At 41.3% G+C, this 22,538-nt stretch overlaps 1 protein-coding gene across 1 annotated transcript; it reads left to right on the top strand.

Annotated features, from left to right (window-relative positions):
* Positions 1 to 660: 660 nt before the first annotated feature.
* On the top strand, positions 661 to 22,457 carry BBS2 (Bardet-Biedl syndrome 2; the record flags this gene model as incomplete). Its single annotated transcript, XM_034788619.1, is given in 16 exon segments — positions 661 to 888; positions 2,688 to 2,813; positions 3,106 to 3,168; positions 5,365 to 5,442; positions 7,378 to 7,482; positions 8,847 to 8,933; positions 10,251 to 10,386; positions 12,705 to 12,844; positions 13,675 to 13,822; positions 14,356 to 14,527; positions 15,621 to 15,750; positions 17,158 to 17,289; positions 18,104 to 18,241; positions 18,718 to 18,830; positions 20,261 to 20,409; positions 21,872 to 22,457. Coding segments are annotated over 16 exon segments (2,052 nt in total), but the record flags the coding sequence as incomplete, so codon positions are not given.
* Between the last annotated feature and the right edge of the window lie 81 nt (positions 22,458 to 22,538).

Below are 22,538 nucleotides of genomic sequence, written 5' to 3'. Positions count from 1 at the left end.
AAGTACAGAAAAAGGAGGCTAATGATTTTCCAATCTCATGTGATACTGCGCTACTTGCGTATAGCACATAAATTACTATAATAGCCCTGTTTTTGCTAATACCATTACCAGGAGAGATGGGGCATAACTTTCTTAATATTTTAAAAATAATCATTCTAAATACTAGAGAGACAAGGTGGGTGAGAGAAACAGGCTTTTGAGCCACACAGAACTTCAGATGTGAAGAAGAGCTCTGTGTAGCTCAAAAACCTCTCTCTCTCTCACCAAGTTGGTCCAGTAAAAGATACTACCTCACCCACCTTGTCTCTCTAATATCCTGGGACCAACATGGCTACAACTACACTGCATACAACATTCTTAATACTAATCAGTCTCAGTTTTCAAAATGGTTTCAACAACATTACACCTCTGCAAAGCTGGCACAATTGTGCTTGTAACAAATTTTGGAAATTGCTGGTTTTGTAGCGAAGAAGGTACCTAAAAGGGGCTGTAAGAAGCAGCAGCAGCAAAAAAATAAAAATCTTAACATGTCTATGTCTCTTTGTTAGACTCTAGAACCCATGCCTGAATACGAGGACTATAAGTTTTACTGCTTCTGAATATACGTGGTGGCTAGCAGGATTTCGAACAATCTTTGAAATGTACATTTTGTTTTTACAGGTTTTTATTCATAATCCTCATGCCCGTGGCCAGCATGTAAGTGCAAATCGTATGATGCAAAGCAGCCAGGATTCAGATATTTCTCTTCTCAACATTAACCAGGGGGTCAGCTGCCTAACAGCCGGAGTGCTGAATCCCCAGCTCGGCTATGATTGTCTTCTAGTTGGAACACAGACTAACTTGTTGGCTTACGATGTGTACAACAACTCGGATTTGTTTTACAGAGAGGCAAGTTACTTTCACTCTTAGTCTTCATGTCTTTCTTTCCTTCTTTCCTATAAACCAGTTTAGGAGTCATAAATTCTAAGTTAATTTATTCAATTGCCGTGCTTTGCTTTTTGCACATCAATGATATAATTAGATTCAGGACTTTCTGAGCAGAGGACTTGCATGTTTTGAAAATCAGTATTAAATTTTTAAGAGGACAGTCTAATGCTAATGTGACACATTGTCTGAGAGTGAGTGAGAGAGGTTTTTTTTTTTTTATAATATGCTATACCAGTTGCAAGTCAAAACTTAAAAGCCTTTGAAAATATTCAGAGCTGAAATAAAATCATTAGAGTAGAATTATATATTCCAATCTGATATCCTAACTAAGGGTACATCTACACTACAGCGGGGAGTCGATTTAAGATATGCAAATTCAGCTACGTGAATAGCGTAGCTGAATTCGACATATTGCAGCCGACTTACCCCGTTGTGAGGACGGCGGCAAAATCGACTTCTGCCGCTTTTTGTCGGCGGCGCTTACTACCACCTCCGCTGGTGGAGTTAGAGCGCCGATTTGAGGATCGATTGTCGCGTCCCAACGGGACGCGATAAATCGATCCCCGAGAGGTCGATTTCTACCCGCCGATTCAGGCGGGTAGTATAGACCAGACCTAAGTCTGCTTGGAACAATATTTTGGAAAAGCCGTGAGTTTATCATTGACTCACAGATTTTGTAGGAAACATTTAAAACATTACATTATTCTGGGCATACTATTCTTTATTTTTCAGTTAAATATCTAAAACTAGTTCATTAAATATTTCACCATTTTCTTTGTTTCTTTTAAAAATAGGAACAGGATAATAAAAATTATAGATTTAAAAAAAGACTAACAGGTGGGGAAAGGAGTTTGTACATATAAGGTTAACGACCAGCCTGAGTAATTGCAGACTGACTGACCTTATTGTAAGCTTCATCCTAACCAACGTGAGTAACTGGGTTGACCTACCTTAGTACTGTAACCTCTCCCCATTGTTTGTTACTCTCACTTGTCTCGTCTTATAGTTAGGCCCCAATCCCGCCCTTGAATCTGTATGGCCACAGGGGTCAACCCATGGAGATTTGATTACAAGGTCAGGGCCTCCTATGGCCTCCATCCCCCAATGAGATGCTAGGAGTTAAAGGGTTTGCCCGTGCACAAGTCTCATTCAAGTCTACAGGCCTTTGCACATGCCTGGGGGAAGGAACACTTGCACAGATCTCGTTTTCAGATTGTGACTTTAGATTATAAATTCTTTGGGGGCAGTGATCATGTCTTTGCTAAGCACTTCACAGGTGACGCTGTTTTGGGTATGAGAAAACAAGAGATACTAAAAATGTAACAGTTCAGGTTACTTTCTCTTACTCCACTACAGTGGATGTAAACGGAGCCAATTTCGTAAGAGTACATGGAGTTACATGCTCAGTAGGTTATAAAGAGTGTTCAACATTATGAAAAACCCTAAAAGTTGCATTTTTATCATGAAGCCGTAGATGTGACGTACATACAACCTTCATCGTGTACAATTAAATACAGCACAGATTTTGCTGTTTATGTTTGAAGTTTGCAGTTGGTTATCTGTATTTTGTTTAATTTCTGGTTATTGCTTCAACCTTTTAGGCTACAAATACTTTATAGTAACTGATGAATAACTTCTGAGTTATTACATGCAGTATTAATTTAATGTAATGCTGGATGCTTTCTCTTTGCGTGTACAGTATGCATATGTATATCTGAATCTTTGTTATGTTTCTGTATTCCTTTAATGTTTCTCTGCAGGTTACAGATGGAGCTAATGCGATAGTGCTTGGAATGCTAGGAGATATTTCATCTCCTCTTGCTATTATTGGTGGAAACTGTGCTCTGCAGGGCTTTGATCATGAAGGAAATGATCTTTTTTGGACGGTAAAGATACACACAGTCCTTTTGATGCTGCTACAAGAGTATTTTTGATAGATCAAAATTATGTTTAATAAAATCAATATGAATTTGATTTTTGAATAGCTCAGAAATCTTTCTTAATTTAAGATTCATGATAAACTATGTGTATTTGTAATTTATTCAGTAAATACAACAATTTGAGCCTGAACCAACCATATTCTAATAGTCTTTGTTCTCTTGGCAACTCAGAACATAAAAGTAGTTGTCATAGGCTAAACTAGCATAAGTATTGATGACTCCTTTCTTTTAATTTTAGGTTACTGGGGACAATGTTCGTTCATTAGCATTGTGTGATTTCGATGGTGATGGGAAAAAAGAGGTTGGTTTATTTGTGGATGGTTCTTCTGTGAATTCAGCTGTAGTATTGTCCTGCGGTGAATTTATGTTGAAAGAAAATAACTTTCTTAGGCCCCGATCCTGCAAACACTTATGCACGTATTAAACTTCACTGTGTCTTGGTGTTCACACCTCAACTGCTAGCAGAGCACCTCACCCTCCCTGATTGAACTAACCTCGTTATCTCCACACTGATATATACCTGCCTCTGGAGATTTCCATTACTTGCATCTGAAGAAGTGAGGTTCTTACCCACGAAAGCTTATGCTCCCAGTACTTCTGTTAGTCTCAAAGGTGCCACAGGACCCCCTGTTGCTTTTTACAGATTCAGACTAACACGGCTACCCCTCTGATACTGTGACTTCAATGCAACTAGTCATAATGACATAAGTCTTTGCAGGATTTGGAGCCTTGCTTTGGATGTGTTGATCACTAATCATAATTCTGAAGCAGTTCTTTGCAGTTTACAGTGTGTATTTTCTCTCAAATCCAATTAAATATATGTAAAAAATACATAAAGCAGACAGATTGCTGGACCCCCTAATGACTGATATATTTAGATATAGTTTAAATGGCAAAGAAACCGTTAGTTAGAACCCATGTTATTCATTATAGTGGACAATTGTAAAAGTGTATTACAAATAATCTCATTTATGGTTGAACTTGTTTTTGATGTAGCCATTCTCAAATCCAATCACAGTGCATCTTTTCAATAATGACACCATGGTTAACTGTTACCCACTGCATTGGTGTAAGACTGAAAATAATTTTAACAAGCTTCTTGCTGTAGGGAAGACAAGGGTAAGGAAAACTGTTATGCCCAGCTGGTGCAATTGACAGTGTGTGCATAGGCTATTACATCAGTGTGCAAACTTCTAGTTTCTAAAAAACGGCGTTTCTGTCTCTTACTGATCTTTGAATTTTATAATGATCACTTCCTCTTTCCTCCTTATTACCTGGGAAAACCTCATTTTTAGTGGGCTAAGGACTTGTACCATGGACCTGTGCATACTACAGATGTAATCCAAGTTTCTTCTGCTTACCCATGATGCAGTCTTACAGATATACAGACCCTTCACCCATAGGGGTCTCACTGAAGTAATCTATTTGCAGGATTGGTCTCACAGTCTCACTTCTCTTCCTCCATCTTATTTGCGGGAACTGAGCAGGCTGATGGACAAGTACAGCCATGTACTAAGCAATGCTGGAGCTGATTCTAGGCTAGCAAGGTCCAGTGGAGACGGGCGCCAGAGAGGGGGTTAGAAGTGAATTGTATTCTTGGTTCTGCCACTGATTCATTGTGTGACCTTGGACAAGTCACTCAACTTCTCAGTTTCTATAACCTGGAGGTGATGACATTTGCCCATATTTGTAAAATGGTTTTCCACATTGCCTTCTTTAACACTCCCTGTTCCAACAAGTCGGGTGCAGGAAAGGAACTGAGAAAACTGAGTGCATGAGCAGTTAGAACCAGGGCCCAAGTCAACATTGTCCTGCACCTCATGCAATCATTTACACTAAATCAGAACGGTAGCATTTTGCACCCACTTTTGCACTGGTGTAAAGCACTAAGGTGCAGGGCAACAATGAACTGGACCCTCGAATTAGCTGATTTGGGGTCAGCATAGAACAAGAGGCCTTTGAATGCGGGATGAGTAGTGCTATAAAATAAAATGGCATTCATCTGTCTGCTCATATGAGCGTGGTTAACGCTTGGCATTGCAGGTCATGATCTATTTGAATCCACATGGCTCTTAGACAGTTGCAACTGAGCTGCAGATTCCCTACCCCAATACAGAGGATATAATTTCTCTTATGTATGCAACGACAGTTATGAATGCTAATATTGAGTTGTGGACAGTGAGACCAGAATATATCCTGGTGGTACTAGAGTGCTTTCCCTCATCCTTGCCTTAGGTATTTTACTATGTGTTCTTAGAGTTTACACTGCCAAAACAGATGTAAATAATACTTGAACAAAAAGAGAGTCTGTGGCACCTTTTGGTCCCAAAGCACTTTACAAACTTTTCATATCACCACTAAATACTCTTGAAGCCTGGGCCTAGCGTATTTGTTTACTCAGTAAAAACTTTCTGCTTGCCTCTGAATTCTTGTCTGTCTTTGTTTTTTGTCACTGTGAGTTAAATAAACTATTTTAAGATTCTTTCTTTCTTTTTAGCTTCTTGTTGGGTCTGAGGATTTTGACATCAGGGTTTTTAAAGAAGATGAGATTGTGGCAGAAATGTCCGAAACAGAGGTAAATTATTTCTAAGCAGTGTTTATTGTATGCTCAGATGGAGTACAAAATATTGCCCACCATAAATCTACAGTGGCTTAGCTTTACTATGATGACCAGTTGAGTTAATTATTTAATCTTACCTATTTTATTAGCATTTTAAAAGTTACAATTTAATAATGGATTTAAGCCATCTGGAGTGTGATTTTTGCTGTGCTGTTTTACAGATAGTCTGCCAGGTTTTAAAAAGAAAATATTGTTTGTCAGAAAATTAGGGCTCCATCCAACCACCCTGAAGTCACTGGAATGATCCCATTGACGTCAATTGGCTATGGATCAGACCCTCAGTCAGAAGCTGTAAACAAGAGAGCTCATTCAGTTACAATATTTTCCCCAAAAATCGTAGGATAGGTAGGGTCAGATCATGGCGAAGAAGTCAGTGCCTGTATCTCTCGGGCAAGAAGTTCAGTAGTTAATAAGACAACCTCAGTATTTTATGTTGGTATTGTCTCAAATTAGTGGCGCAAGATTTTTCTAGAATGCATTGACAGAAACACGAGTAAGCAGCTTGTGGATGCACAAATACAGATTAAGCAAGGTTACATTTTAAAAAAAATTAATGCTGTATGGACATAACTGAAGGTTGCTTGTTGTAACCAGGTCAGATAAGAGTGACATGCAGCAGTTAAAAAACATGGCTGCACCTGTAGCATAGACAGGGCCTAAATTACAGTTGTGGGACAGGAAGGCTTTTAGGGAGGGAATGTGTATGGGTAGAAAGTAAAAGGGTGTGGGGTTTTCACTCTTCAGTTTAGTGGCAGAGAGAGGATCCCCACTATTAGGGATTTGTTGCTTTTATCGGGGAAAAGCCCCTTGTTGTTGAATTTAGGAATATTCTTAATTCTGCCACTTGCAGTGGAGTGGGAAGGACACCCTAGAGACTTCCCTCCTCGAAAATCTGAGAACTGTATTGTGTGAGGAAACTCATTGCTGGAGTTAGGGATAAAAGGCTTAGCTACTAAACCACTTATGAAAGAGCTATTAAAGCTAAAGAAGAACAGTTTTGTTAGATGAGGGTGGCTAGAATTAGAATTTAACAGGATATCCTGGCCTGGAATATTTTATGCCATTTATACTTTTGAAGCAGTTAGATATGGCTGCTAGGTTAGCGGTTTTCAGCACTTCCCAGTGCAGCAAGACCATGATTTAGCTAGCAAAGCTGTGTAGCATTCAGCAGAGAATATCTGTTAAAATGCCTAAAGTTGGTCAATACCTGAAGCCAGGTATTTAATGCAAAGTTATGTTCTGGAGTAATATTGTGATTTATAGTTAAAGGGGAAGTTGTACAGAGTTAAGAGTAGATCAAGCTCATACATGATTTATTTCTTAACCTACATGTTTTAAAGCCATGCTTACCGATTCCTTAAGAAGCTTGTTCGTATCTTATAGTTCTAAATTAAAGGGACACTCAACATTCCACAAAGTCTTCCTTGGAGGAAGGTAAATTCCGTGCAACATGTTTGCATGATGGCTTTTATATAGTGTACTCATTTTAAAAGACTGCAATGTTCTGTTTTTTTAAATATTATTTGTGGTCCATAACAAACCAATATGTAACCTTTTGGTGATGAGTATATGGAGTAGGAGTAGACGGGTTTTGTCTAACCAGAGCAAGTCAAAATAACACCATGTTATAAACACCAGTGACCACAGGCATTTTCTCACTGACACAAAACTTTTGCCAAAGAATCTTAGTAAGAAGGGTGAGCCCATAGTGATTTTAAATAATCTTTGGTATACCTAGTGTAGTAATATTCTTTAAGGGGGAAAGTTATCCCCAATTAAATAATGTGTAAAACAGCTAATTTGGTACAGAAATTGCATGCGTTCTATTATCAGTTACTTTAAATTCTAGAAGTAGAGATGCATTCTAACTCTTACATATTCTTTTTGCAGACTATCACTGCACTGAGCCCCATGTATGGCAGTCGATTTGGCTATGCCCTATCCAATGGTACAGTAGGCGTTTATGACAAGACAGCCCGCTACTGGAGGATTAAAGTTAGTACAATCAGATACGTTCTAAAGAAAGAAATTGGAATGTTATTGCTGCAATTTTCAAAGTCAACTTGCAGATTTGGGTGCCCGGTTCTTGTTAATTTTAATGGGAATTGGGTGTCCAAATCTCTTGGTTTTGGAAATCTCAGCCTATGTGTACTGTGGAACTGGTTTTTTTATATGTATAAAATGTCACTATACAAAATTAGTAGCACATCAATTAACGTCTGCCCTGCTTGGCCAATTGCTATTGGACTACCCATTAGGACTGCAATCATATGGGGGATTTTGAGTTCCTTGTTCATACTGGATTCATTCAGTGGAGATACTGTTGACAAATATTTCGGAGGTACAGCCATTTTACATGGCATTTGTGAGGGACTTGCAGCGTTTTCTATAACTACATCAGTGCTGCTGGCAGGTGTGCTGGTGATCAGGAAGTAAGCATGTTTGTATTACTATTCTGCTCACAAAGGAGGTGAGAAGTCTCACATAATAGCTTCAGTATGATTTGTGTATTGGTTACAATGCCCAAAGATAAGGCTTTGGGAAAGGCCAGATAACAGAATGCTGCTGTTCCCAAGACTTCTCTGAACACAGGTTGGTCTCCTATCTTAGGATTCCACCCACCTTGCACAACTTGACATGAGATTGTTTCAATACAAATGTGTTTCTGTTTGGACTGCTGTTGATTTGACCAAATGAAATGTGTTTTAACAAGAATACAGCAAACTAAATGATAATGGACAGGTGGAAATACCTACTAGTTCATCTAGTCCATTTCCCAGAGATCAGCACAGGATTGTTCCCTGCACAGTAGGTTTCCAAGTGCTCTAGCCAGTGTAGTTTTAAATGTCTGAAGTAATGGGGCTTCCCCAAGTTTCGTTGAGGGACTGTTCCACAGCCTAATAGATCTTGCTGCTAGGAAGATCCTTTCCGGATACTCAGTTTAAATTTTCTTATTGCCACTGACTGGAGCAGTTGTGATATTAAAAAATCATGTGGAAATGATTTCCTTTGTGCTAAGGGTATTTCCCAACTGCAAACAAGATTTATAAGAATTCTGGGACTGTAACTCTTGTCTCAGAGAATCAGGCTCTTGTACGGTCCACTGTTTTTGTGGGAGGACGTGGGCATTGATCATCTTGGATGGAAACATATTGGAGGGAAAGATTACATCCTTGGAGAACACTGGCCTGTATCTGTAATGCAGGTGCTCAGATTTCAGAGGTACATGATTTATAGGTACAGCTGCCCTGACACTCTTTTAGGAGACATCTTGTTACTCCTGTATATAATCTATATAGATACGTACTCCAGTACCAATAGCAATAGCTTCATGCATTTGTTCTTTGTTTTTTCCCCAGTCTAAAAATCATGCAATGAGCATACATGCATTTGACCTTAACTCTGATGGAGTATGTGAATTGATTACTGGATGGTCCAATGGGAAGGTGAGTTCAAATGGAGAGAAAATGAGTAGCTGTGAATCGAGAGATTGCATTTGGACAAAGCTGTTTAGTTGTACAAGGCTGAACAGAGAAACTATTCAAAAGACTAGACTGAGCTCTGAAGAAATATTACAATGAGCCTCACTCAGCTTCTGAATCCCCTGTCAAATACTCCATCATTTACAGGAAGAACAGTCCCCTGAATATTTTCAAAATCAATCCCTACGGTGTAGTAGGTTGTTTCTGTAGTAGTGGAGATTGCAGAGTTCTTCTGAGGGGCTACTTCCACTTCCAGCTCTGTATATTGAGAACACCCTAGTATCCTTCTCCCGTGTTTCTTGGATGTTCTTAAATGACAAATGAAGGAAACGTATTAGATAATAGAGAAGGTAGCGTCAATCTTATTACCGCTCCATAATAAAATCCATCATACATTGGATAATATAATTAATATGTAAACCCATTATATAAAACTCAATTCCGTTCCCTTTCAACCCAGTTGCTTAGCATTGTCGCTTGCTAGAAATGGCTGATTTAGCTGCCAGGTCTCCCATGGACACCATTTGCCAATGTTTTCTTGTAAATCTACACTCCTTTCACAATGTCTTCTTTCATTATCTCAGGAGAATTTGATTTCATTCGCCTCAGGTTAGCAACCTAGAGCCCCAGGATTCATTGGAACCTTTGGTGTGGAGCTGCTAGACTTTATACAACATTGTTGTGTAGGAAACCTCAACACACTTATTCCTCCTTTGTCTAGTCTTTCATTTACAGTATCCTCACTGGTCATTGATTTGAAAGACTCCCGCTCCTAGAAAAACATTGCTGTGTCCTGTGCCTTGGAAGAGCAAAGCTACGCAGAACTGAAAAATCCCCCCATGGAATGATCATTAAAGGTCATGATATTTGTGCATAAAAGTAACACATTTCATCAGACAAAGACTATGAATAAGGCTGGAGACTGTAAATGGTGCCTTAAGGTTACTTATAGTTTGGTCCTGTCATTGCTGCGACAATAGTATGTATCACCTTGACAGCACCGGTTTGCAATTCCCCTCTTTCTTTCTCTTTTTACGTTGCTCAGGGGAAAGCCTCTCCGAGGAGCAGCTCACTTTTACGTGTGTGTCTGGATCTGTCATTTCATTGCTAGTTAATTTTTGGTGGTGTTTTCTTCATCTGATCAACGGAGCTGCAAGTTCACCTGCAGTTCCATAAGTACAGCGGGATTCCTCAGTTAATGTCCCAGAGAGCTGCATAATTTATCCAGTGAGGTTAGCTTTCATTTTCATCACGTGTCTTGGGAATGTTCTTCTTTTCCAGGTTGACGCACGCAGTGACCGAACTGGGGAGGTCATCTTTAAGGACAACTTTGCTTCCTCAATTGCAGGAGTGGTAGAGGGGGATTATAGAATGGACGGTAACACCCAGTTAATCTGCTGTTCAGTTGATGGTGAAGGTAAGAGCATGAAAATTCCTTTGCAGCATCAGTGTATTAGTTTAAGCTAAGCAGAAATGCCAAGAGCATTACCCACAAAGCATTAATACTAATACATTCTGTTGTTACAGTACCTGCTAAATGCCTTTTGAGTTTGCATGGTTTCAGAGTAGCAGCCGTGTTAGTCTGTATCCGCAAAAAGAAGAACAGGAGTACTTGTGGCACCTTAGGTGCCTGTCAAATCTGTCATCGCCCTTTGCAAAATCCAGGGACTAGAAGGGTCAAACTTTCCAAAAACAAGATTTTGAATACTGCCTCTTGGACGATAAACAATCAAACCTGTTTTCTATATGATGACCAGTAGGCCTACAAAGTTCAGTTGCTTAGCAGAAGTGATCTTCCACTAAGAGTGAAGCAGAATTGTCCTCCATATATGCAGGGATACTTCAAGCCATGCTGCTAAAATTGAATGGCGAGGGAAAAAATAAATATGTGCGGGATCTCTTCAGCTTCTTCAAGATAGATAAAAAAGATCTGAAAGAGGTTTATTTTTTAAAAATATGTATGTTCTTGCTTGTTTTTTAATTAGCTATTTAGGAAATAACAACCTTGTGTTTTATGGAAGACCGTGTGGTTGACTGGAGATCTTGTAAACTTATATCATCAGATTCTAAGGAAGTGAAACTTAGTTGAGATGGGAGGTATTTTTTATTCAAACTACTTAAATACATTTTCTCAAACTGAATGTACAGATAAGCATGGGGGTCAAAGGAAAGGCTCACAGGTGACTGTCTTAACCATCTGAAACCCGCTCAGCAGTAACACGTGAGCCTGGCACAACCTATTTGGAACACAAGTCCAAACATATTAAAGAGAGTAGCACAGCATACCACTCTTTATGCGTACTCCTGAGTGCTTTTACCAGACGTCATCAGGAGAACCCCCTGCTTATGTTTGGGCATGTAAGCCTTTTTTGCTGGGGAGTAAAGAACCAATGAATAGGGCCATATTAATAAGGCAACTCATCTTAAATAAGCCCTATAGGTTAACATCATAGGCCTTGATCCCGCTCTTTGAGGCATGGGCTGCTGTCTTGCTTGCATGTATTTAAATATACACAATACCTGGCAATGTGGGAGCCTTTATTTTCATTGCAGCCTCTTGGCACTACTGTAGTACAGATACTAAATGATGATAATCCTGCAATCAGGTGATGTGCGCAGAACCTTACATCCTCACAGGGCTTTATGCAAGTCATTGGGGCTCTGCATGGGCACAAGGTCCAACCATGTTGAGCCAGTTACAAGATCACGGCTATTGTTCTTCTGTCTTTCAGTGTTCCCTCTCTCCCTCCCTCCTTCATCTGAATTGAATTGTTGACCACAAAGGAAATAATGGGATGTGTGTGTTTCTCTTTCTCATTGGGGCGGTGTGCCTTTAAACTCAGAATCACATGGAGTTTTTCAGCTTCCCCATACCTTTTTCTTGGCGCTGCACAGTCAGGCAGAACATTCAACAGGAGTGCTGAGGATTTCATCTTCTCTTACAAACAGAACTAACAGAAAGGACAGGGAACAGACCTGTTGTAAAATGAAAGGCCTTTGCAAGCAGTTCTATGGTTCCTAGCTTGCTACTTGAACTCTCCTGCCTCAGTATCCCCTCCCAGATTCTTGGGTGCAGGGACTCCCTCTGGATCCTGCCTGGCTGGACCCAACCCTCCGTTCATTCTGACCGTTATGAAACAAATCTTAGCCCTGAAGCTAAGTCTCCCTGAGCAAAAAATAGGAGCTAGGTTAGGAGGGTTGGCTAGCTCGAATAGATGGAAATGGCGAGTTGCAGTCATACCAAGACAATAACAAGAACACTTGGCCCCTGTAAAATTCCCAGACAGAAGCTTGGTCAGGATGGAGTAATGTTGAGAGTTGCTTGTAAGTAACTTAAACCTCACCTAAACTAAACTAACTATAAAATAAACTAAAAGAATTCAGAAAGAGAGATCTACATTGTTCTGTTACTCATTCTGATCAGTGAGAGTCAGCTTTAAGGAGGCAGGAGACACTTTCATGGAAGTCTCCAAATGCACTAGAAGTCATCAGTATCCCTTTAAATGTCCAGCCACGTTGTCATGGTAAGTATAGTGGGCCATGTCCTCAGGTGGTGTAAATCAGCATAACTCCATTTACTTCAGTGGAGCTACCCCCATTTATGCCATCTGAGGGGCTGGCCCGATATTATTTCTACAGTCGATCTGTTAGTAGTGCTTCATGCTGCAAAAGTGGAAGTCTAGAGATTGCTGCTAAAGACTTGCTTGAAATGCTCTGTGCTTTATGTTTGTGCAGTGCGTGGCTACCTGCCAGGAAGCCAGGAGATGAAAGGAAACTTGATGGATACCAGTGTGGAACAGGATCTGATTCGGGAGCTTAGTCAAAAGAAACAAAATCTGCTGCTGGAATTACGAAACTATGAAGAAAACTCAAAGGTACTTCTCAAAACAAGATGTAGGGCCTGACTCTGGTCTCTCCCCCAGACCCATAGGCTGTTAGAAGACTTAGAGTGCAGTGACAATGTACAACAGAGACATCGGATGCAACAGGCCTGCTCCTAGCGTGTATTCAGCGCCAGCTCTTCTTACTTTAATACCTAACGTTTTCCCTACTTTTTTACTCCACTGAATACATTGGCTCTGCAGAGCTAATGGAGAGGGAGCTGGATTCTCTTCTGGCCAGGCAATTGAATGATTAACTTAAGTTCTGATTGCAGGATCGTTATTGTTGGTAATGCATGGGTGAGAAGAAGAGGGCACAGAGGTGATTGGGTGGGAATCTGACAAATGGCTGTGGTTGGGAACATGGGCAGAGTTCAGTGGATCAGGGCAACCTTGACAAATGGGGGATACGTAGCAAAGGACAGAGTTATGTTGAGCTTTGAGAACAGGCAGAAGGAAGAGTAGATCCATGCTGTAGGTGTAATGGTTAAGGCCTGGATTCAGCAAGTATGTGCTGATGAAGTATGTGCTGATGTCCCATGGGACTTAAGTATGTGCTTAAAGTTTAGGGTTGTCCCAAGTAACCCCTCTCATGCTTTCCTAAAGAGAATCACAGTTGGCAACAAGGCATTGTAGAAGTCAGATTCAGCCAAGAGAGTTTGAGGAGAAGCCTAATCAAAACATTCTTCACAGATGTTTAAAATGTCTGAAGGCTGCTGTAATAAATCCCTTCCCGTGGTGGAGGGCTCGTGGCTGTATCTTCAGAACTGCTTTAATGAAAACCTTGCTCTTGTGATGCTGAGCTGGAAGTGTGTATTTTGCAGCAGGCTGATCTGAGCGCTCAGGTGAACGAAGCTGACGGGCAGAGGGGAGTGATTCCAGCTAACACCCAGCTGCAGACAGCCCTGTCCGTGAACCTGGGCTCTGACAGTCAGGCTGCCCACGTAGAGTTGTGTATTTCCACATCTAATGGTGAGAAATAATTTGCAGCTGATGATGATGGTTTCTTGTAACCTCACATGCAAATGTTTTGGTGCATTTAGCCAGTGGTTTGCCTGTCCCCTAGTTGGTCTGTCATTCTCAATTTCTTCTGTCTGGGTGCCTTCCTTTCACAGAGTTTTGAATCAACCAATTGTCCATCCATCTGAATAGGTTCTTCTGTGACCCTCATCACCACGGTATCCAGAAGTCTTGTTAGCTCCTTACGGCCTGTTCCTTCTTCCATGCAATTGATACCTGAAGTGAAGTAAATTGGTCTTGTTGATCCCTGCCGCCTTCCTCATGTCACCTGTAGGAGTGGCTAGAGAATAATGCAAGTGTGTGCCAACCTGAGGTTGAGCAAACTGCCAAATCTAGGTCTCGGCATGGAGGCTAAATGTCTGTAATCCAATATCTTCTCCCCCACTCTGACAGAAAACCCTCCCCTACTTAATTTTGAAAGTGAAGCAGAATTATTGCCAGTGGAGAACTATTAATTAATAAACCACTTTCTCCCCTTTCCTAAGACACAATGATCCGAGCCGTGCTGATCTTTGCTGAAGGGATATTTGAAGGCGAGAGCCATGTGGTTCATCCCAGCCTCCAGAACCTCTCGGGTCGCATTCAGGTTCCCCTTACTCCTCCCAAAGATGTCCCTGTGGATTTACACATCAAAGCCTTTGTGGGTTACAGAAGCAGGTGAGGTTTGCAATATAGTACAGCGTCAAGCCCCATTTCTGACGTCAGCAGCGTTTGGTGTGAAACGGAGCAGTGATGTAGCCTCAGTAGCTTTCTGTGCCCTTGCGTTGTAGAAGGTCTGTGACAAGTACAGTCGTTAATTTCTTCAGACCTAGTTCCTGTGCATTCTGACTCCTATTTAAAAGAGAATTGAAATGCTTCTTTAGAAACACAAATGAGATGCCTGATTTCCAGAGGTGCTAAACACCTGCAGCTCCCAATGACTTCAGCTGAAGCCGTGAGTGCTCAGCACGTTTGAAAATGGAGGCTTAATTTGCATCAAGGGTTAGATATTAGGAAAAACCATCTGACTCTAGGGGTAGTTAAATGCTGAGATGGGCTTCCAAGGGACGTTGTGGAATCCTTGTCATTGGAGGTTTTTAAGAGCAGGTTGGACAAACACCTGACAGGGATGGTCTAGGTTTACTTGGTCTTGCCTCAGCTGAGGGGGCTGGACTTGACCTCTCAAGGTCCCTTCCTGCCCTACATTTCTGTGATTGCATATGGGTTATACTCTGTCAGCTGCTGACTGTCCTCAACTCCTTTTGACTTCAGCACAAGTCCTGGATCCATGTTTGAGCACAGAATTTGTACAAATCACTATAAAAATAAAATGCATCTGAAGTAACATTTGAGAATCATTTTGTCTTTTCGTTTGCCTGCCAAGACCAGAGTTCAAGGTTCTATTTCCCCTGCTCCAGCTAGTGGTATCTCTACCAAAAGCATAAGGCATGGTTGGACTAGAGCTTCCTTTACCGTTTCAGGGGCCATCAATCCACTGCAGGAGCAATGCAGAGAACTGAATTCAGGGGGTTCCATTCATCTTTAATGTTACTTATAATAAGTCTTAATTGTATTTGTTAATAAAAAGTCTCCAGTTTTATATCTTCTGTGTATAGTCCTAATGAATGTTATATTCATTGCAGGGATTGTGGTGACAGAATCTGTGATGTAAAGTGAATCATCCTGAATTTGTTAATGAAAGGGTGCAATAGACAAATCACTGATCTGTTGGTAAATTTCTCTCTCTCTTTTTCCTTTGGATTCCTTCCAGCACACAGTTCCATGTCTTTGAACTGACAAGACAGCTACCCCGCTTTTCAATGTATGCTTTGAGCAGCCCTGACTTGGCCACTGAACCTCTAAGCTTTGTTAACTTTACCATCAGCGAGAGGGTACAAAGGGTGAGTTTATGCTCTACAGCTTATTTTCTGGTCCTGAGCACAGTTGCTGCTTTTGTATAAGGTGCAGAGTTTGTAATTAACTTGGGAATCCCTAGAGCAAAGGGAAATAATGTAATTTACTCCACCACTATCAATAAGAGTCTGTGTTTAACAGCTTACAGATTGAGTTCATGCTTCTTCTTTTTAAATGCTGGCATAGCAGAAACATTCCCAGAGTTTCTATGCATCTGCAGGAAATAGCTGCTTAAGCCCAGAAGTTCTAGTAGTTACTCGTCCCTTCATTGTACTTTATCTAGTAGAACTTGGCCAGCTTGCACTAATGGAAGGGCCACGGAGTGAATGACTGAATTTTGTAAATTAGCAAACGGGGAAAAGTGCAATAAAGTATCTAGATAATTAATCTAACTTCATGGGTTCAATTCAGCTCAAATTCATAATGGATCAGTAAATGTTCTGTAGTGTGTCTTGGAAATATGGTGGGATGGCAGCTCGCTATAGCCTGCGCTGAAAATTGGCCAGTTCTTGGGAGTGGCTTAGTGAGGCTCTCTGGAGCATACGTAACTTTTATTGCATAGAAATTCCTGGGACAAAAATATTTCTAACTTGGTGGTTGATGGCCGATTGATCAGATGTAATACTCTTCTCTAAAGAAAACTTTCTGGCCCTGCCCCTTTGAGCTCCATCTATCTTAGGTACTTCTATGGCTTCTGTTACGTGAGCGTCTCACAATGTGTAATGTATTTATTCTCACATCACCCCTGTGAGGTAGGGCAGTGCTTTTATCCCCATTTTACAGATGGGGACCTGTGGTACAGAGAGGTTAAGTGGCTTGCCCAAGGTCACCCAGGAAGTATGTGACAGAGCAGGGATTTGAACCCTGGCCTTCCAAGTCCTAGCTACTGTCTTAAGCACTGAACAATCCTTCCTCTGTCAATTTCTTCTTATGTATTCTTTATATTAGTGTAGTGCCTAAGAACCTTGGTCATGGACCCAATGTGCTGAGACAGAACAAAAGATGGTGCCTGCCCCAAAGGGCTTATGTGACTTTCTTACATACTTGATTCTCTTATTCATAATATTATACAAAATCATGCTTTGAACAGCCCAGGTATAACATAGCAAATTTTCCCCATTCCACTAGGTGGGAGAGAGCAAAATTAATCATGAGTCATCCTGTCCTGTCCAGTGGGGATGCTGTGATCCTAATAAACTCCCAGTTGGGTTCTGTTTTCTAATAGAGACACTTTATTTCACAACCCAGAGTAGGATTGTGCATATGATCACAAGATGCACTGAGCTGTGTGCTCTGCAGCTCTTGTCTAGTGTATCCCATAATTTCCACTAGAGCAAATATATTGCAGACAGTTTCTCCATGGGAAGGATAATGTTATGAATTTATTTTTCTAGGTTGTCATGTGGTTGAACCAGAGCTTTCTGTTACCAGAGGATGCAGAGCTCCAAAACGCACCTTTTCAAGTCTGTTTCACTTCCCTGCGTGATGCAGGACAGCTGTGCATAAAAATCAAACCCAATGGGGAGGTAATTTTTACTCTTACCGTACTCTATTTAGCTCTAATCTTATCAAAGAGCAGTGGAACTGGGAGGAAGTGCCCACATGGGAAAGTGAACAGGGAGCCAAGGTACAAAGCGGAGGAGGGACCAAGCCATTAATATTTCCACTAGCTTTACGCTATTTCTGTCCCGCTAAGAATGGTTATATTTAGTCCAGGAGTGCAGGAGACCGGACTATATGACCTCTTGAGGTCACTTCCAGTCCTATGATTCTTTGCTCCTCTGATTATCATAGCATCAAAGTGTCTCATGGTTTTATGTGACTGCACAGGCAGATGAAATGCTAGTGTTTTAAGCAGGATATTGTCCTCAATGGTAGTGCCCACTTTCCTATCTGGGAGTAAAATTCCAAGCTCAGCCAGTGATATGGACAATACAGCGTGGTGGCCCTTCAATTATGGTGAAATTCACTCTGGTGCAGAGAGGCAGAACAGAGGCTCTCCACCACTTAAGCCCTATTTTGAGGGCTTAGATGGGATGTAGGTAGTGCATGATCCTTGTGCTGGCCCTCTGCATAGCGATGCATTTCTCCCTTAGGTCCTGATCCAGAGTCCCCTGAAGTCAGTGGAAAGATTCCCAAATACTTCAGATCTAGCCCCCAGTGCTTAATTCTAGCAAAATGTAGTATCGGCTTAATAGGCCTTCCAATGGAAATCTTGCAGTATTAACTGTTTTGAGCATTAGGTTGAATATGCTGCAAAAGGGGTCCTATTTAATGGTTGTGAAGGGAGAATTTTGAAGAGAGGGGAAATCTGAAATTTACTGTTTTTATACCTGTTAGATTTCTATCAGCACGGATGATATAGATCTAGCCGGTGACATTATCCAGTCAATGGCCTCCTTCTTGGCAATTGAAGACTTGCAGGTGGAAGCAGATTTCCCTGCATACTTTGAGGAGTTGCGGAAAGTGCTAGTTAAGGTGAGGAGGCACCAAGCATGTCTAAATGGGGGTTGATTTGGTGGTGGATGGTGGCTTCAGGATTTGATGCCTTTTTCTCTCTTTCTATGTCTAAACTTTCTGTGGCTTTCTGCCATTTAAACCTGCAACCATGGCTTACTGTGCTGTGAATTAGAGAGGGTGATAGCCCCCCTTTTCCAAAATGTCTTGTTATCCAAAACAGGGTCGGGTCCCCTCCTAGCTGTTGATGATTAGGGCAATTCCCTCATTCTGTAAACGGGCCAGGAAATTCAAAGTCCATTGAAGTTGATGGTGTGAATCAGGGAGGTCAATAGGCCCTGAAAGTGTCATCTAGCCTTCCTCTTCCTGGGTAAGGATCCAGGTGGAGGGATAGGAAGCTGTTCCCTATTAACTTGGTGCAGTCTCTACCTTTCAAAGCGAAACTCTCCGATTTGCACGGACTTCACAAAGTGCTTGGGTGTCTTTACTCTTGATAGGTGGATGAATTTCATACAGTCCATCAGAAACTCACTGCCGACATGGCGGACCACTCCAACCTTATCCGCAGTATGTTGGTTCGAGCAGAAGATTCACGCCTCATGGGAGACATGTGAGCTGCCATTGCATTTCTGTATAATTCTCTGGCTCTGGTGGCCAGTCATAGCTTTTTGGTAGAGAAGAGCACCTTTAGATAGGAACAGCTGCGTGGATCAAGGCTGCATTAAATCTAGGTGCATATTCTTTACACATGATCATTGTGTTCCTGACCTGTTCTTTAGGCTGGGAACCAGCAGGCGGATGACTCAGTGCTGGGCGGGCAGTGTGAATCAGCTGTGAGGTAGTGTTGTCAAGCTCTCAGCTGGGCCAGAGGGAGTCCGGTGTGTGAAGAGGAAGGGAGCAGTAGCTGGGCAGGGTGGGGAAGGACTCTGAGCAGGAGGCTGAGGAAGAGTTTGTTCCCTGTATTTTCAGGGCATTAATCTTTTGCTCTGAACAGCTCTGTCCTCCTGAAGCTAAGGGCTAATGTCCACATCACAACTGTCTATTGCAAGCAGTCGACAGATCTAATGCAGCTAATGATCAGCAAGACTAACTCTTCTGGGGAAACTAATTCCTTTTCCCAGAGCTTCCAGTCACTAAGAACATACATAAGAGCAGCCAGACTGGGTCAGACCAAAGGTCCATCTAGCCCAGTATCCGGTCTTCCGACAGTGGCCAATGCCAGGTGCCCCAGCGGGAATGAACAGAACAGGGAATCCTCAAGTGATCCATCCCGTCGCCCATTCCCAGCTTCTGGCAAACAGAGGCTAAGGACACCATCCCTGCCCATCCTGGCTAATACCCCTTGATGGACCTATCCTCCATGAACTTATCTAGTTCTTTTTTTAACGCTGTTAGTCTTGGCCTTCAACATCCTCTGGAAAGGATTCCACAGGTTGGCTGTGCGTTGTATGAAAAAATACTTCCTTTTGTTTTAAACCTGCTGCCTGTTAATTTCATTTGGTAACCCCTAGTTCTTGTGTTATGAGGAGTAAGTAACATTTCCTTATTTACTTTTTCCACACCAGTCATGATTTTATAGATCTCCATCATATCCCTCCTTAGTCGTCTCTTTTCCAAGCTGAAAAGTCCCAGTTTTAGTAATCTCTCCTCATATGGCAGCCATTCCATACCCCTAATAATTTTTGTTGCCCTTTTCTGAACCTTTTCCAAGTCCAATATATCCAGGATTGAGGAGCCCAATGCTAATGGGGGGAGGGATGTGAAAAAGAGAGAGAGAGAATAGAGTAAATATATTGTGACTTTGTTTTCCTGGTGTAAGTAATGAGGAATAACATATATGACTAGCAGTGGAGTTATATTGGATACCCATCTATCTCTGATGCATTCAGCCTTCTAGCTTCAGACAACTTGAGAACAGCAGGTAGCCACAGTAACCATAGTAACTAAATATTACTGCTTTTTTACATTAACAAAACATGAATTGTCGCCTGGTTTCCTTGTCCCTTGAGTCTCCCTTGTCTCTATTGTTCATTTTCACAGGAGAAATATGAAGAAACGGTACATGGAACTCTATGATCTTAACAGAGATTTACTTAATGAGTATAAAATTCGCTGCACCAACCACACCGAGCTGTTAAACAATCTCAAATCTGTAAATCAAGCTATCCAGCGAGCGGGGCAGCTGCGTGGTAAGTCCAGGGCAGGGTTCTACTTTGGGGACTCCATTTTTGGCTCAACAAGCCAGGGTAGAGAATGGCACATCAAAGAGCAAATGCAGGATTGTTAGAGCTTGTCTTGAAGGCCAGATAAATTTTGCTGTATGGTCCAGGACTTAATAGTGGGAATCTTGCTTCAATTTTCAGCTACAGAGGAATATGAAATCTCTCCATACTTGTTTAAACTGTAGTGTTACTCTCATTTTTAAAAGACAAATACAAATGATCTCTACAAGGTATAAGATATATACCCTAATCTCAAGGGTCCCAGGAAATGCTGTTCAAAAGTAGGTAGACTTTGGCCCAGATCCTGCAAATTGCACTGCGTGGCATTGGGATCAGCCTGTGCAGAGCGGCTTGCAAATTAGCACCTCTCTTTCTATTGCCCATGAACCTTGAAACTTCCAAGTATGGCTAAGTACAGAAAACATATGGGGGCTAAACCATAAATACAGTCTGAAAATCAGTCCAAATTCTCTTTCTAAACCCTATCGTACATTTATTTTTAAGCTTTGTCCAACTTGGTAAGTCATCAGCCCTATCACTATTGACACGTGCGAACTCAAATTCGATAGCATATGTTCTGAAAACATGGAGGTCGGTGAGAAATTGCTGGGCTGAGGACAGAAATTCAATATCAACCCTAATTTGTTTTTTTCTAGTTACTTGGCTGGAAGAAGCACCAAGTGCAGTCCCTTGGTATTTCCATTACACGAATTACTTGCTAATGAACTGACCCTGAGTTGCTGGGCACCCTAGATTCTTAGGAAAGTCAGGGAGTTATGGGCTCAGCATGACTTTGGGGCAACAGTTCAAAGCAGTTATCAGCATTTTGAATCGTGTAAGACTTACTGCTTTTATTAAAACCATTTTTACAATGTAACATTAAAAGTTACATTTGAATTCTTCACTTCTGGCCCAGAAGTTTAAAGGAGGACACTCTCAGGTTAAATCAGACTATTGTAAAGTTTACCTACATTACTAGCAACACCTTAAATTATTAAAACTGACCTTTAAATATATTTTAGCTTTTGCTGTTGTGTGGTTTCTTTCTGCTTTTCTCCTTGTACATGCACAAGCACAATGTTCCAGTTCTTGCTTTGCAAATAGGGAGATACTTATTTAAGCTATTCGGGGAAGGAACTGTTTTACTGCATGTTTGTATGGTGCCTGCCATGCTGGGGCCCCAGCCACGTTGGGGCTCCAAGGCACTTTTGTAATACAAATAATAGCCCCCCCCCCCTTGATGTGGAATTAAGAAAAAGGGAAAGTAGTCCTACTGTTTTTTTTATTTAAAAAAAACCCAAATGACAATTAATTTTTTTACAAAATCTAAATTCTGAGAGACCAGCTCTGACCTGTAAATGTCTATTTAATGTCTCATTCAGTTACTTAAATACGTTAGTGCTGATTCTGTGTTTTTTTTTCTTTCCAGTTGGGAAACCCAAGACGCAGGTGATCACTGCGTGCCGGGATGCCATTAGAAACAACAACCTAAACATGCTCTTCAGGATAATGCGAGTGGGGACTGCATCCTCGTAAAAGGGGAATAGTGACTGCCTGGCGATGATACTTCCTTACAACAGGTGATCCTAGACAAATGAACAGATGTCATAGGAGCAGATCCCCTGTAGTACTTTGTTTCCGACTGTTCCCCAAGTAAGCCATTGGGAGACAAAGGCAGGGAACTTGATGTGTAGCAATGTATAAGGTACCAATACTGAGAAGCAGTTAAATCAGCCTGCAGCCCCACTATAGAATGAAGTAAATGGAAAGATAGTCCGCTTTTTTTTTTAAAGTAAGCCATCAGTTGGGATATGCTACTTTGGAGGCTAAAGGATAGGAAAATCTATGGAGAAAGGCTCAGAGTTTTAAAGTGCAGATGTGGTATTTATGTAAGTCACTCAAGACACTTGTATAGTCCTGGAATAGTTATTTTTCTTACTGTAACTTTTATTTATGGAATTTAATATATTTTGCAGTTATGGTATCAGCTTTTCCATTAAAGCACAGAACTGTCAGACTTTCGCAGTGTGTGTGTTCAGTTGAAGAGATGCAGAGTTATTTTTGTTACTTATTTTATGTTAATGAAACACATTTCA

The sequence above is a fragment of the Trachemys scripta genome, chromosome 13 (genome assembly GCF_013100865.1).
Source record: "Trachemys scripta elegans isolate TJP31775 chromosome 13, CAS_Tse_1.0, whole genome shotgun sequence".
In the NCBI taxonomy this organism is placed as follows: Eukaryota; Metazoa; Chordata; order Testudines; family Emydidae; genus Trachemys; species Trachemys scripta.
The sequence above is the reverse complement of the archived record's forward strand: the minus strand, read 5'-3'. Positions and strand labels throughout refer to the sequence as shown.